This window comes from Erpetoichthys calabaricus, chromosome 3, assembly GCF_900747795.2.
Source record: "Erpetoichthys calabaricus chromosome 3, fErpCal1.3, whole genome shotgun sequence".
In the NCBI taxonomy this organism is placed as follows: domain Eukaryota; kingdom Metazoa; phylum Chordata; class Cladistia; order Polypteriformes; family Polypteridae; genus Erpetoichthys; species Erpetoichthys calabaricus.
In genome coordinates this window covers 25188644-25205187 of record NC_041396.2, presented here as the reverse complement: position 1 = coordinate 25205187, position 16544 = coordinate 25188644, and the positions used below count along the sequence as shown (strand labels likewise).

Sequence of the window (16544 nt, the reverse complement as noted above, 5' to 3'; positions counted from 1 at the left end):
TGTACTGATATCAGAACCGTCACACACTCCTTTCCAGCGACCCCATGACCCCCCCCCCCCACATGCCCCCCCCCCCCCCCATGCTCTCCCCAATCCGTCTACTGACTTCATAGGAAGAGTCACCAGAGACATGAATGTCACTGCCAAGGTAAGTAAACCTCGACAAGGTCAACATTCTCTCCGCAGACAAACACACTGCTGATGGCCGTACCCAAAATGTCATTAAAGGCCTGGATCTTAGTTTTTATTCAGGACACTCAAAAGCCCAGACACTCAGACTCCTCACTCAGTCTCTCGAGAGCCCCGATCAGAGCCTCCATTGACTCTGTGAAGATCACAGCATTGTCTGAAAAGTCAAGATCAGTGAATCTTTCTTCACCAACAGATGCCCCACAGCCGTTGGACCACACGACCCTACCCAACACCCAGTCTGTCCTACTACCACAAATACAAGTGATACATTGATAGACACTTATATGGTATTCTCTGACTCACTTAATCCAATTTAGAGCCTTCCCTGGCACCACAGGACACAAGACTGGAAACAATTCTGAACAGAGTTTCAGACCATCACAGGACCCCCTCATCCACACTCATTCTCATTTGGTCCAATTTAGAGTCACCAGTTAACCTAACCTGCACATCTTTGGAATAGAGTGGAACTGGAATTGATACACCCAGTAGGGACCCATATTGACACAATGAGGACGTGTAAACTCCACGTAAACAAGAAGCTGCAGACACCTACATTCACTCTTGGGCGCCAGTCCCCCTACCATCCATGTCTATGTGGTGTGGAAGGAAAACCTATGAAGACACAGGGGAAAGTGGGCAAACTTCATTCTGAAAACACAAGTCGAGTTTTGACCTGGGTACATTTTGATAATGCGAGTCAAGAGAGGTACATACAATGTACAATTGATTATACCATTGAATTAGATCAGACTTCACACATTCGCACATATTGAAAAAAATGTATTTTATCAGCATACCTGGAAATGCGATCTTTGAGGCATTTAATATTAATAGTAAATTACTAATAATGAGACCTGGGTTCGCTTCCCGGGTCCTCCCTGCGTGGAGTTTGCATGTTCTCCCCGTGTCTGTGTGGGTTTCCTCCCACAGTCCAAAGACATGCAGGTTAGGTGGATTGGCGATTCTAAATTGGTTCTAGCGTGTGCTTGGTGTGTGGGTGTGTTTGTGTGTGTCCTGCGGTGGGTTGGCACCCTGCCCGGGATTGGTTCCTGCCTTGTGCCCTGTGTTGGCTGGGATTGGCTCCAGCAGACCCCCGTGACCCTGTGTTAGGATTCAGCTGGTTGGAAAATGGATGGATAAAATATGATTAATTATTCTTTCACTGCATTATTTGGTTCCTGTTAAACTTCTTATCAACAGAACCTTAAAGTCAATGGAAAATAAAGTTGGAGTCAGCAGATGAGGGTTTGAAATAAGAACCAACAGCTGAGATTTCCAGCGGTACAAGATCACCATCTAGTGGAAGAATGGAGAAATACACTTTTTCATTTTACTTGATTTTATTCTTGTATAGTGCACAATTAAAGCTCACTACTATTAACATTGGAGAACTACACACATTAATAGATTTAGTGAAAATAGAATTTAGCTTAAAGTTATTATATTGTTTCTGCTAAAACACCTGAATTATTTACATGTAAATATGCTTCTGTATGTTAAAATAAGATTCTTGAGGCTCCTCAAAATAATGCTACTGGCAATATAAAACATGTCAAGTTAAAGCTAGGAAAAATTCACTTTGCTCTTCTTACCACAAGTTCTTCCAAAGGTTGGGATTTCATGATGTATCATGTGAAATTTTTGGAAATGATTAGACAAAGATTACTATAAACCAGTATGGAGTTCTTTTTTATGAAAAAGGACATAGTAGATTTACATATAGTGCAGAGAGACGAGAGCAAGTAAGAGCACCTGTGGTCAATGGACGTGTCCAAATCCAACAGGCTAAAAAAATGAAAACTACCTGGACTGACTTGACCTAAAATGATTATCCATCCATTATCCAACCCGTTATATCCTAACTAAAGGGTCATGGGGGTCTGCTGGAGCCAATCCCAGCCAATACAGGGCGCAAGGCAGGAAACAATTATGTGGGGGCCTAATCTGAAATTCTCAAAGGCAGCAGTAAATTGATCCATTGGTATTATTTCAATTAAGGAGTATATTATGTACTTAAGGCCAACTCATGAAAATTAATGGTGTGTTCAACTAAACCTGAAGCCACGAAGCACTTCTTTACATAAAGAATTGTGGGAGTTTGGGAGAAAATATGAAATCTTACAGTTGAATTTTTATTTTATTATAAAATACAGTATCTGGATGAGGTATTGGAATAGCATTGCTATTAGCTATCCAAACAAGCGTGATTGACTGAATGTTCATATGCCTTTTGTGAACTTTGTATGTTCTTATGCTAGATCTAGAGAGAGGTGGCGTATTGCACTTTGGTTGGACATGCAAGTAAGAAGTTTATTGTAACCAATTCAAGTTGTTCACCAGTTGATGAAGATTTTTATGTTTCAGCAGGACAGAAGATTTGAAATCTGAACATCAAGGGGCTAACATTGCTTTTTCTTTCTTTTTTTAAGGAGTCTACATCCTGGTGGGAGCTGGAGGGCTGATGATGCTTGTGGGGTTCTTTGGCTGCTGCGGTGCTGTTCGAGAATCACAATGCTTGCTGGGATCGGTGAGTAGGCTTATGACATTTTTCACTGGCATACAGCTGATACACAACTAGTTTTTTAATTTATAGTGTTTTCTGAAATAATGTGAGGTAACACTACACTATGGAGTTCTGTGCATGCGGTTTGTGTTCTAACATGCAGACCTTGCTGCCATTAAGCTTTCCTAAGTCTTTAACTGTGTAACGGAAATTTAAGCCAACATCGCATCACATGACTTCTAGTTGTTGGGTATGTCAGACTTGACAACGGCGGGTGCTAATCTTTTTACCAGACCGTAAAAGTTTACATGACTGAAAATGGCTGCCTCTTTTTCTAACAGCCAATAGCATACTGCCTGACGGAGCCGGTGTTGTATGAAGGGTCAACAGGTATGACAATTTCAGCCATTATTTTTCCATTTTGTTGTGGTACGTAAAACATGAGACATCAGACAGACGAGCTTCTCTTCTGTTAGTGTGGTCCAAAGCAACGGTGTCCCTTATTCCTCTGCATTATATGCATTGTACTTCCAGGTGAGCACTCATTGGTTGTCATCTGTCATGCACACAGAGCCTGCCCCTTAGGACTAAAGATAAAATCAAATCTGTTGCTGGGGCGAGTCGTAGACTAGTTGGAGTCGGTCACTGGGTGTGTCAGACAGACAACTGACTTTAATGGGAGTGCGCCTCTGATTGCCTTCAACTCTCTAAGGTTATGTAAAGGAAGGCTATGGCTGAAAATCAGTGGAAAAATTTGACATGGCATTAGGACATCTGAAAAGTTAGCTCTAGTGATGATCTAGATAAACAGATAGGTAGCACAGTATACTGGAATCCAACACATTTGATCTGATATAAACTTTTTAGTAAAGCTTGACATACAGTATGCATGTCCAAGCCATACATACAGTATTGTAGATTGTAATAGTAATTACACAATAATTTACATTGAAAATTCCCATTCAAGTCTACTTGTTTTTGCCGATTTAGTAGGACACTATGCAACGCACAGGACAGTCCTGAACAATCAACAAGAACCCCACAAAAGGAAAATGAATGACTCCCTGTTCACTCAGGAACAAATCCTCTTCTGTAAGATCCACCAACTTCAAGTAATCCAAAATTTGACTGTGTGGACCACCAGGGGGCATACCGCTCCCCTAATCCCGACACAGACAGGCTGAGACACAAGTCTTTCCCAATAGCACACCTTCATTTAAGTGGGGAAGTGTTTTTCTTTTGCTCCCCACTACACAGCACAGTACAATGCACCAAAAATGTAATACCCAGTCCTTTCTCCTTTCTCTCTCTTCCTCTGTTGCCTCCACTCCTCCTCGCAAGCTTTGTCCTCCACTGTCCGACTCTGGCTCATCACTGTGAGGTTGGCAAGTCCTTTTATAGTGGCCAATCCAGAGAAGTGCTTCTCTTGTTCAACTCATATGGTCTGTTAGCACTTCTGGTTAGGGGGAAACCCCATGTCATATGGCTCCTCAATTTTTACAGCACCAGGGCCGCACCCATGGTACCCAATAGGGCTGAGATAAGGAACTCCAAGTTCCATAGTAGCCTGTGGGAATCTGAGGCACCGCTGCAATCCAGGGGAGCTGCCATCTAGCGTGCCCTAAAGAAGCTGCCTTCCCTCATCCTTCCACTTCTTGGGCATCCCAGCCATCTATTATAACTAATGTCAAGTGTTGTATAGAGCGCTTCCAAACAGAGATGCTTGTTTCTCAGTGTCCAAAGCCTTTCCTTATTCCTTGCCTTTGATCCCAATGACCACTTTTAAAAATGGCTGAAAGCCCTTTGACTTCTAGGAATATTATGGGGGCCTCAAAAAAGACAAACTTCTAGGATTCGGTTTTCCTATAAAGTGCCAACACATTACTCACTTTAGGCTTATTAGAACATTAAAGTGCCTTGTATGTCTGTAGTAGTAGGGTGATGTACTGTACTGTGTTAGCAACATGGTTTCACATTAAGCATGGTGATTTTCCAGTAGGAGTTCACTTCAGCAGCAATGGACACTGTGAAAAGGATTTTAAAGTCACAACTTCAAGACACAGCAGGAGAGAAAGGAATGGGAAGTTAAACTGATGGTAAAATTTAACACATTACAACATGGTTTAAATAGAGACAAGAGTTTTATGACCAGATATGAGGACTGTTTATATCTCTCTGACTGACCCAGACAATCTGATTACAGATCCACATTGTAAGAAAAACTCATCAAAATCTCCAAAAGACTTTGCTGGACAGTTGTCTTATCAAAAGATCTTACCTATACATTGTTCTTCTCTCCTGCTAAATGAATCTTAGGCTGGAGAGGTCTGTTAATTTTTGACATTGAAGATGATCCACGTAAAGGTTTTCAAATGTTGTTTCATCCTAGTGTGCATATAAACACAGGGAACTCCAGATTCTGTAGTACAACTTACCTGAGAAGAAGCGGCCTGAGCTGCCTCGCATGCTTGTATGCTTGCATATTGTAATCTGTTTAGTTAGCCAATAAAATGTGTCATTTTGCTTGACTTCTCATTAGAACATTAAAATTATTTTGACAAGAGCAGACTATATAGCCAAGCAAAACTCTCCAATCCTAGTCACATAGTTTTTCTAAGTTTTGAAGGTCCTCAGAGTCCTACTCTTTACCACACTGCTTGGTCATTTATTGCATGTGTATGTGGGTCGCTGTGTGAAGAAAACTTTCTAATGTTTCTACACAATTTATACCTAACATGTTTTCAGCTGTGCCCCTGTATTCTTGATGAACTCATTTTAAAGTAACAGCCTAGATCCACTGTACTGATTTCTTTCATAATTTTAAACACTTCAAGTATGTCTCCACCTAATCTTCTTTTACTTAAACTGTAAAGGCTCAGCTCTTTTAATCTTTCTTCATAACTCATCCCCATTAGCCTTATAATCAACCTAGTTGATCTTCTCTGGACCTTTTCTAGCGCTGTGATGTCCTTTTTGTAGCCTGGAGACCAAAACTGCACCCAGTACTCCAGATGAGGCCTCACCAGTGTGTTATAAAACTTGAGCAGAACCTCCTGTGACTTGTACTTCACACCTCGTAATATAATAAAAACAGCTGTTAGTTTTCTTGATCTCTACTGTATACTGTCTGTTTGTAGATAGTGATTAGTCCATTATGGCTCCCAGGTCCTTCTCATAAGGTTTCAGACCTCCCATTCAAACGTAACATTTCTACTTTTGATGTGTAATACCTTTAGTACTAGGTATTTAGTTACTAGTGTTGTGTGGTATACCAGTACTAATAAAGTACCAAAATACAACATTTTGAAAAGCCAATCCTGTATCAGCTTTAGGCAAAATTCATTAATCTTAATGTTTAAAAATGTCACTAAAATTGCTTTATGCTGTCTGTATTAAAAGTTAAACTCTGTTTCTTAAAAAAGGCACACAGAGCTCAGACCGAGCATGTAGTTTCCCTGCAAGTAGTTGTATGGAGTTAGATGCGTACAATATGTGCGGTGTGTGAGTACAGCATGGCATGTGGCTTTACTGTTTGATTGAATGTCTAGGAATAGATGGACAATACTAGTGACATGAGGCAACTCACCCGGACTCACCACTGATTCAAATCACCAGCACGTGTACCTGTGTTGGTCTTCCTTGTCTCGTTGTGATTACCAAAATATTGAAAAAAATTAGATGCATCATTATTCTGATAGATAGATAGATAGATAGATAGATAGATAGATAGATAGATAGATAGATAGATAGATAGATAGATAGATAGATAGATAGATAGATAGATAGATAGATAGATAGATAGATAGAAAAGGCACTTTATAAAAGATAGATAGATAGATAGAAAAGGTACTATATAAAAGATAGATAGATAGAAAAGGTACTATCTTCTTTATTCTGTAGATAGATAGAAAGATAGATAGATAGAAAAGGCACTTTATGATAGATAGATAGATAGATAGATAGATAGATAGATAGATAGATAGATAGATAGATAGATAGATAGATAGATAGATAGATAGATAGATAGAAAAGGCACTTTATAAAAGATAGATAGATAGAAAAGGCACTTTATAAAAGATAGATAGATAGAAAAGGCACTATATAAAAGATAGATAGATAGAAAAGGCACTATATAAAAGATAGATAGATAGATAGATAGATAGATAGATAGATAGATAGATAGATAGATAGATAGATAGATAGATAGATAGATAGATAGATAGATAGAAAAGGTACTTTATACAAGATAGATAGATAGAGAGATAGAAAAGGAACTTTATAAAAGATAGATAGAAAAGGTACTATATAAAAGATAGATAGATAGAAAAGGTATTATATAAAAGATAGATAGATAGAAAAGGTACTTTATAAAATATAGATAGATCGACAAATAGATAGATAGAAAAGGCACTTTATAAAAGATAGATAGATTGATAGAATTTTATTTGGCTTTTTACAGAAGCTCTTTAAATAAATACATGACTAGACAGATAAATTTACATGTACTTACTTGGCTGACGCCTTCGTTCAAGGCATCCTACAGCATTTATGATACAAGTGGTTCCATTTCTTTTGGTTTTCCAGTTGGAGCACAGGCAGGTGAAGTGACTTGCTCAGGGTCACACAGTGTCAGTAATGGGATTTGAACCCACAACTTCAGGGTTTGAAGTCCAAAGCCTTAACCACTACAACACACACAAACACACATATACAAACAAACAAACAAATAAAAACAAAAGAATAACTAAAAAGGAAGAAAATGAAAAAGAAACAAAAGAAAACACCTGACTTGGCAGTCGCAGTCACAGTGAAGCATTATATAGACATATTGCTGTTGGTATGAAGGAGCCACCGTACTGTTTCTTCTGCTGAAAGACTCGTTGGCTGAAAGTCCTCAGTGTTGGTGTGTCACAGGGAGAGAATCTGCCATATTGTTTATAATGGCACTCCATTTTGTTTGAATTCTCTCCTTGCTACATCTCCAGGGGGGTCCAGAGTCTGCCCTATCAGAATAAGAATATCTTTATTGTCCTTGTAACAAATACAACGAAATGAGGTGTAGTCCCTGCAGTGTCAAAATATAAATAAATATAATTACAAACGGATAAGAAAGGATAAGAAGAAATGAGGTAGAACACAAACATTCAACATAAGACCTTATTGCACATGAACACTATTACACGAGATGTCATCTATTGTACTGCTGCATTGGAGGTGATGAGGTGGCATTCAGTGCCCTAATATCAACAGGGTAGAAACTGTTATTCAGTCTATTAGACTTTGTTTTGATGCTCCTATATTTTTTACCTGATGACAACAGTTGGAACATGTCATGATTGGGGTGTGTGGAGTCTTTTAAGATGTTTTCCGCTTTCATTATGCAGCGAGAGCTGTGCAGTTCATCCAGAGAGGGTAAAGAACAGCCGATGATCTGCTGGGCAGTCTTTACGATCCGCTGAAGTGTTTTCCTCTGCGCTGTTGTGCAGCTGGAAAACCCCACGCAGAGGCAGATGGCACAGGATACTCTCAATAGAGCAGCGATAGAAGGACACCAGCAGTTTTTGGGGGATGTTGTTTTTTCTGAGGACTCTCAGGAAATAAAGTCTCTGCTGAGCCTTCTTCGCCAGCTCAGCTGTGTTCACACCCCAGGATAGGTCTTCCATGAAGTCTGACACCCTCTCCACACAGTCCCCTCTGATGCAGAGTGGTTTGACATCCATTTTCTTTTTCCTGAAGTCCACAACGAGCTCCTTGGTCTTAATTGTGTTCAGGAGCAGGTTGTTGTCAGTGCACCATGCTGTCAGCCGCTCCACTTCGTCCCTGTAGACAGAATCATCCTCCCCAGAGATGAGCCCCCACCACAGTGGTGTTGTCTGCAGATTTGACGATGGTGTTGCTGTGGTGGGCAGAGGCACAGTCATGTGTGTACAGCGTGAAGAGCAGGGGGCTCAGCACACAGCCCTGAGGAGAGCCAGTGCTGATGTTGATGGCCAAGGAGATGGAGGGCCCACCCTAACCCTTTGTGTGCGGTCTGTCATGAAGTCTTTAATCCTTATACAGGTAGAATACGGGAGTCCCAGGGCTAGCGGCTTTGCATACCAATCTGTGAGGGAGGATGGTGTTAAAAGCAGAGCTAAAATCGATAAAGAGGAGACGTGCATAGCTCGCCTGTTGCTCCAGATGGAACAGGGTAGCATGGAGAGCAGCAGCAACAGCGTCCTCAGTAGACTTGTAAGAAAATTGGTGTGCGTCAAAGGTAGGAGGGATGAAGGACATGATACGACTCCGGACCAGTCTCTCAAAACACTTCATCAACACCGGGGTGAGCGTTACTGGCCGATAGTCATTCAGGCAGGTTATGGGTGATTTTTTTGGTAAAGAGAATAAGATGGAGGATTTCAGATAGGGAGGAACTGAGTCCTGGGACAGTGACAGGTTAAAGATCTTTGTAAAGACCCCAGCCAGCTGCTCTGCACAGCTCCTCAACACATGTCCAGGGACACGGTCGGGACCTGCTGCCTTCCTAGGATTGACAGCTTGGAGCGAGCGTCTCACCTCGTGTTCCTCCACCCTAAGGGAGGGGGTGATGTTGTTGTGAGCTGCTGCTGCTTGTGTAACAGCTGACTCTGGTAGTTCCATCTCAAAGCGAGCAAAGAAGTGGTTCAGCTCCTCTGCCATTGAGGCGTCACCTTCAGCAGCTCCATGGCTGCTCCACCATAGTTGGTGAAGTGCTGGACTCCCTGCTCTTTAACTTGTTGTTTTGGTAGGCCTCTGCTGAAGTGATGTTACCAGCCCAGTATGCCACAGTGTAGAAAATTGCACAGGCCATCACAGAGTTGTAGAAGATGAGAAGGATTTCACTACTCACATTAAAGGAACACAGTCTGCTTTAACTATCATACAGTTGCCCAGTCAGTGCATAGTTTTCTCAATACTTTTTTCACACTAATTTTGCTTTATGAACAATACAAACTTATCCATTATTTGCTTGAGTATCATTTTGGTACCGGGACTGAGGTGTGAAAGCTGGTATCGGTACCAAAGTCAGAATTTTAGAATTAAGCCAATACTATTACTTATATTAAATTTCATCTGCCCAAGCCTGTGTCCTATTCATGTCCCACTGTAATTCTATATTATCTGCCCTTCCACCTAATGTAGGATCATCTGCAATTTTAATCAGCTTGTTATTTATAATCCTACCCAGATCATTTATATACAGTATATCAAAAATAGCCGTGCCCCAGCACTGACCCCTGAGGGATACCATTTATAACATCACCTAATTCTGAAAAAAGTCCCCTCTTCATAACCCTTTGCCTCTTGTGTCTGAGCCAATGTTACACCCATCTGCACACTACACCCTGTACTCCTACTTCTTGTAGTTTGAAAATGTTTAGGTTTGAACAGGAAACACGAGAGAAAACACAAACAAGTTAACACGTATTTAATCTTGATGTGCAGTTAATCAAAATGTAAGCTCTAGAAATATGTCACACACACACAATATGTCCCCATAGTCAAAGGTCACACTATACCCCAAACCACAAGAATCGGACTATCCTTTCAACCAGTTTTGCACGTGATGAAAATTAATTTGATATGTTTGTTTTGCTACTGGGGTGAACTGCAGATTCCTCCCTTCTTAGACTAAAAGTTATGACTGCATGCTTTGCCAGTGCTTTCATTAAAATGAGCAAAATACGCATCTGCTTTGCCAAAGCCGCACATCTCCCAGGTCTGCTCAACAGGCGGCAGGCATTGTTTGACTCTGCGTATCCAAACTGGAGAGAGACTGAGGTTAAAGGAGTTATTCATGTATCCAAGTTTAATGATTTAGTGGTGCCCATGTCAGATAGTAGCCTTGAATGTTACAAGTAAATGGTGTGAAAATGAAGAGTCTTGACACGCAAAGAAAAGGTTTGGGGCAGCCACCCGTGTACTTCAAGCCTGGCTGCAAAAAAGCAAATAAGTTGCTCAGATGTGTACAGAGTTGAGTTCAAAACAGAACTGGGTTACAGTTACAGGGAGTTGTCTTGTATTAATGGTAGGCAGGTGGAAGTGATGTCATTGAGGTCCCGGAACCGGAAGTGACATCATCAGAGCTGAACCAGGCAGAATTTCCTATGTCAGGTCTGCAGAGATAAAAGAGGAAGGCTTAGTGCACCCTGCCAACCCCTTGGCCTAGCGTGGAATTATCTTTATTTGGTCCATTTACAGTCATGGCCGAAATTATCGGCACCCCTGGAATTTTCTCAGAAAATGCACCATTTCTCCCAGTAAATTGTTGCAATTACAAATGTTTTGGTATCCACATGTTTATTTCCTTTGTGTGCATTGGAACAACACAAAAAAACAGAGAAAAAAGCCAAATCTGACATAATTTCACACAAAACTGGGTTGGACATAATTATTGGCACCATCGACTTAATATTCGGTTGCACGCCCTTCGGAAAAAATAACTGAAATCAAGCGCTTCCTATAACCATCAACAAGCTTGTTACACCTCTCAACTGGAATTTCCGACCACTCTTCTTTTGCAAACTGCTCAAGGTCTCTCAGATTTGAAGGGCGCCTTCTCCCAACAGCAATTTTGAGATCTCTCCATAAGTGTTCAATCGGATGTAGATCCGGACTCATTGCTGGCCACTTCTGAACTCTCCAGCGCTTTGTCTTCAACCATTTCTGAGTGCTTTTAGAGGTATGTTTGGGGTCATTGTCCTGCTGGAACACCCATGACCTCTGACGCAGACCCAGCTTTCTGACACTGGGCCCTACATTGCGCCCCAATATCTTTTGGTAGTCTTCAGATTTCATGATGCCTTGCACACAGTCAAGGCATCCAATGCCAGAGGCAGCAAAACATCCCCAAAACATCTTAGAACCTCCACCATGTTTGACTGTAGGTACTGTGTTCTTTTCTTTGTAGGCCTCATTCCGTTTTCTGTAAACAGTAGAATGATGAGCTTTACCAAAAAGCTCTGTCTTGGTCTCATCTGTCCACAAAACGTTCGCCTAGAAGGATTTTGGGTTCCTCAAGTACATTTTGGCAAACTCCAGTCTGGCTTTTTTATGTTTCTGTGTCAGCAGTGGGGTCCTCCTTGCTCTCCTGCCATAGCGTTTCATTTCATTCAGATGTTGATGGATAGTTCGAGCTGACACTGTTGCACCCTGAGTCTGCAGAACGGCTTGAATATGTTTTGAAGTTGATTGGGGCTGTTTATCCACCATTCAGACTATCCTTCGTTGCAGTCTTTTATCAATTTTTCTCTTCCATCCACATCCAGGGAGATTAGCTACAGTGCCATGTGTTGTGAACTCCTTGATTATGTTGCGCACAGTGGACAAAGGAACATGAAGATCTCTGGAGATGGACTTGTAGCCTTGAGATTGTTGGTATTTTTCCACAATTTTTGTTCTCAAGTCCTCAGACAATTCTCTTCTCTTCTTTCTGTTCTCCATGCTTAGTGTGGCACACTCAGACACACAACAGAAAGGCTGAGTCAACTTTTCTCCATTTTAACTGGCTTCAGGTGTGACTGCTATATTGCCAGCACCTGTTTCTTGCCACAGGTGAGTTCAAATGAGCATCATATGCTTGAAATAAAACGATTTACCCACAATTTTGAAAAGGTGCCAATAATTTTGTCCGGCCTATTTTTGGAGTTCTGTGTGACATGATGTCAGATTTGGCTTTTTTATCTGTTTTTTGTGTTGTTCCAATGCACATAAAGGAAATGAACATGTGTATACAAAAACATTTGTAATTGCAACAATTTTCTGGGAGAAATTGTGCATTTTCTGGGAAATTTTCAGGGGTGCCAATAATTTCGGCCATGACTGTAGGTGCTTCCCATGCGAACGTGTGTGACAATGGTTGGGTACATAACAGACTAACACGTCAAAGTGATTTAAAAGCTGCTTTGCTCTGATGACTGTCAGCTTACGGACCGCACGTTGATAACCACTGCTTTACACCCATGGCGCCAATTTGAAATCCCCAAATAAGTTATCACATACAGTACATCTTGGGTTATATAGGAGGTAAACTGGAGTGTCCAGAGAAAAGACAGAAAAAGAACATGCAAACTCCATACAGATAATGTCCAGGGTGTGATTTGAACTCAAAACGTTACATCTGTGAGACAGGAACTAGCCAATGTGCCACAATCCTCTCTGTTTATATCAGTTTTGAATTTAAGCAAAGCTTTTTTTGATCACTCGACACATCGGAATACCCGTGAGGAGCAGTGGACCAAGCTTAAAAAAATGTCTCGCCTATAATGCAGGAAAGGTACATCCCAAAATGTGGACTTAGTAGAAATTGACAGTGGTCTCCCCTAGACCTTCTTGTATATTCAGATATGGGGAAGGATATTTGAGGAGTAAACCGGAAGACTATTATTGTATTTTTATATTACTAAAGAGCTGTGCCCCCTGCTCGCTTCGCTCGCCAAACCCAGGGCAGGCGCTACGTGCTAGCCACTTCATGGATCTGCTGGTCACGTATGGGGAAGCAGATGTACAATTTAAACAGATTGTCCAATAACATTTTAGAATAAGCATTTAAATTGAGGAAGCAGTTTCTCTCCCCTCTTTTACTCTATTTATTTTTATTCATTTATTATTTTATCTATTCATTTGTCTTTGCTAGCATAAAGTTTTAAACTGCTGGCCTAGCTCTCTTTCTCGGGTTGGGGTTTGATTTGTTTCGCACCTTTTTTTTTCTTTTTGTAAAACTCGAGTTATGTGTATGGAGAGTTATTTGATTTTAATAAATTCAATAAAATTATTAAAAAATAAACAGATTGTTATTTTCATGGGGTATTGTTACATATGCATAATAGAACTAACTATTTTACAGTGAGTAATTAACCATAGTAAAAAATAGTAAAACATAATAAATTGAAAGTAAATTATGTTTCATGTTGCGTTAGAGGTATTCGTTGTGTTATACGTTTTTGTTCTGTTTGGGTTTGAAATTAACACGCAAATAGTTTTTAAACTTACACTTTTACTGTAAAACTTAAGTAAAAACAATTTTTTGAATTAACTTTTTGTCAATATCGCATTGAATTTTGATTCCATGTTTGGATTTGCATCGTGACAATGCAACGTATAACTGCCCGTGAGTGAATATCGTTTCTGTCTCTCTAATAAATAAACCGACTTTTATTGAATGTTTGTCCCTGTGATTTGTTAATTGTCATAGCAAAAGCTATTCTAACGGGAAACTGTCAACGTTTTAATACGAATGGCATATTAAGATCTCCTTTGGTGTCCAATGTTATCCACTGAAGATGTACTACATTACCTTTCTTGTGGCCTGTTAAAATTTTACATGTCAGATTTGTTCGACCAATTTTGAATGAAACTAATCTAATCGTGTCCTATTGCATAGCTCATCATTCAGACATAAATTACGCAATAATATTACGATACATCCTTCTTTCAACAATAATTCGGCCGGTGGAAGACTGGACAGTGTTAACAGTTGTAGATATTCTATAGGATATTGTAAGTTAATGTTTTCATCTTCCGCACCATCACCACCAACTGTTTCAGCAGAGTCTATTGATCCGCATTTAACCAATTTGTGTGTAACCGATCAACAATTTTCACGTTTATTCGGTTGACTTCATCGTGTCTCAGTTCTAGGATTGCCCGTGTACTTATTTCTTTTGTTGATAACCCTTTGGGATGAAATTCTTCAATAAGATTGGGACATCATATATCAGTGAAAAAAATTAGAGCAGATGGCCCTTAGCGTACTAAAGTAAAATGCTTAAGTAAACGATATATGTTTATTTTTAAGAAATAAGGGGAAGGGGGAGGAAGAAGAAATTATAAAAAGCCAAACGAAAAAAATGTAACTTTGCTCTTATGCCTTGCAACATAGAATCCGGGTACTCATCTGTGACTGAATGAAAATCTAATTGATTGAACTTGTCCTGTCTTCCTTGGGGGGATTTTTCTTCCACAGTATATATATGTATATACAGTATGTATGTGTGTGTGTTTAAAATATACAATGTTGACTTATTCTTCTTATTTCTTATCCTTAACATGTAACGGTCTCCTTTATTTCAGTTCTTTGCCTGCCTGCTTGTCATATTTGCAGCTGAGATTGCAGCAAGTGTGTTTGGATTCCTGAACAAAGACAAGGTAATGTGTTTGAGTATTTGTAGTCTGATGCTAAGACGTCTAACTGCTATATTACAGTGTAAACAATACCACATCTTAATATTGTATAATAATATAATATGTGCTGTGGCCAGTAGGGGGCGTAGCAGTACCCCTGACGCCATTACACAACACCAAGTCTCAGGTGCAAATAATAGTTTATTGATAAGGAAATACCTCTCAACAGCCTTCTCTTCACAATATACAGTAGAAGAGTCCACAGTTTCTCTTCCCTGTGTATTTCCCTTCTCCTTAAACTCTTCTCAACAATCCTTGTCCACCTTCTCCTGGCTCCAACTCTCTGGGCCAAATGGAGGACTCTCTTTTAAGTCCGGACCCGGAAGTACTTCTGAGATTAATTTGTTGCTTCCAGAGAGGACCTCAACGTTCCTTGTTCCATCAGTATCCAAAAGCACCCCATAGTGGCCCCCACAGAACATGGCAGGGCATTTCCCTGGGACCACAGATTCCATGCTGCCCTACAGGTGTCCATACTAGGACTTGCCAGACAGGATGCTGCCACATAGTGTATGGTGGGATGCTCTGCTTATTGCAGTCAGTCGCCCACTGTCCCGACGTTTAAGGTACCCAAGCCCAACCAGAGTGTATTTCCATGGTTGCTGGGACGCCAACCCTGGTGTAGCTGCTGATGCAGTGTCTTTCTGTGTCCATGTCCTGACACCACAGGGGAATATCCCCAGCTGACCTTCTTAACCCATGGCCTCCTCGCCAGCTAGGCAAGGGAGCAGGATCCATCCCAGCAGGCATGCTGGTTGGTCCCTCATAGTGTAATATTTAATATGTTGTTAACATGTAGTCTTAGTGTTGCACAGGCCACTGCAAAAACGAATCTGATGAGCTCTGTGTCAAAAGATATCAAAAAGCAGCAGACGGCGACCAGGCAGCACTTCTTTAAACAAAGGGCCGTGGTAATCTAAATAAATAAATAAACCACACTAAATAAATAAATACACCACACTGCCTGGTAGGCTTTGGACTTCAAATTCTGAGGTTTTGGGTTCAAATCCCACCACTGACACTGTGTGACCCTGAGCAAGTCACTTGACCTGCCTGGGCTCCAATTGGAGAAACAAAAGAAATGGAACCAACTGTATCATAAATGTTGTTAACTCACATTGAATAAAGGCATCAGCCAAATAAACAAATGTCATGTAAATGTAATCTGAAAGAAATGATGTCTTTTTAAGTGGAGATCCTGACATGTTTTTTAAAATTACAATGTGACTTTCAGACTACAGAGCTTTAAACTAATGAGACAAAATTGGTAAACCATATGGTCTCTTGCCATTTCTAAAATTTCAGATGTTCTTATCAGAATCAAAGTGGCAGTAGCTGTGACAAGGTGATGTGGTCAAAGTGCCTGTGCTCAGATAAGAGTCTGCAGTAGGACTCCATGAGAAAGTGCTGCCCATCAGCCCTCTCCTTTGTACAATATTCTACCAATATTTCATTTTCATACTGCATTGCACAGATGAAAAATAGTAAATTATTTTAAACAAAGTAAAATATTTCCAGTTAAATAAGCAATATAAGTGACAAATTTACAAAAACATATTCCCATCACTAAAAAAAAAATATTTTGCAAAGATATTGCCTGCTCTGGTCGTGTAGTGACAGCTAGTGAGGGGAAGAATAACTACAT

The 16544-nt window shown here is 40.4% G+C and overlaps 1 protein-coding gene across 1 annotated transcript in view; it reads left to right on the top strand.

Moving 5' to 3' along the window:
* The window catches only part of tspan2a (tetraspanin 2a), a 212977-nt gene that overhangs the window by 179238 nt on the left and 17195 nt on the right, over window positions 1–16544 (top strand). Inside the window, exons 3-4 of the mRNA XM_051924316.1 lie at window positions 2625–2722; window positions 14789–14863. Of these exons, the coding sequence (XP_051780276.1) occupies window positions 2625–2722; window positions 14789–14863 (173 nt within the window). The remainder of the gene's footprint in view (window positions 1–2624; window positions 2723–14788; window positions 14864–16544) is intronic.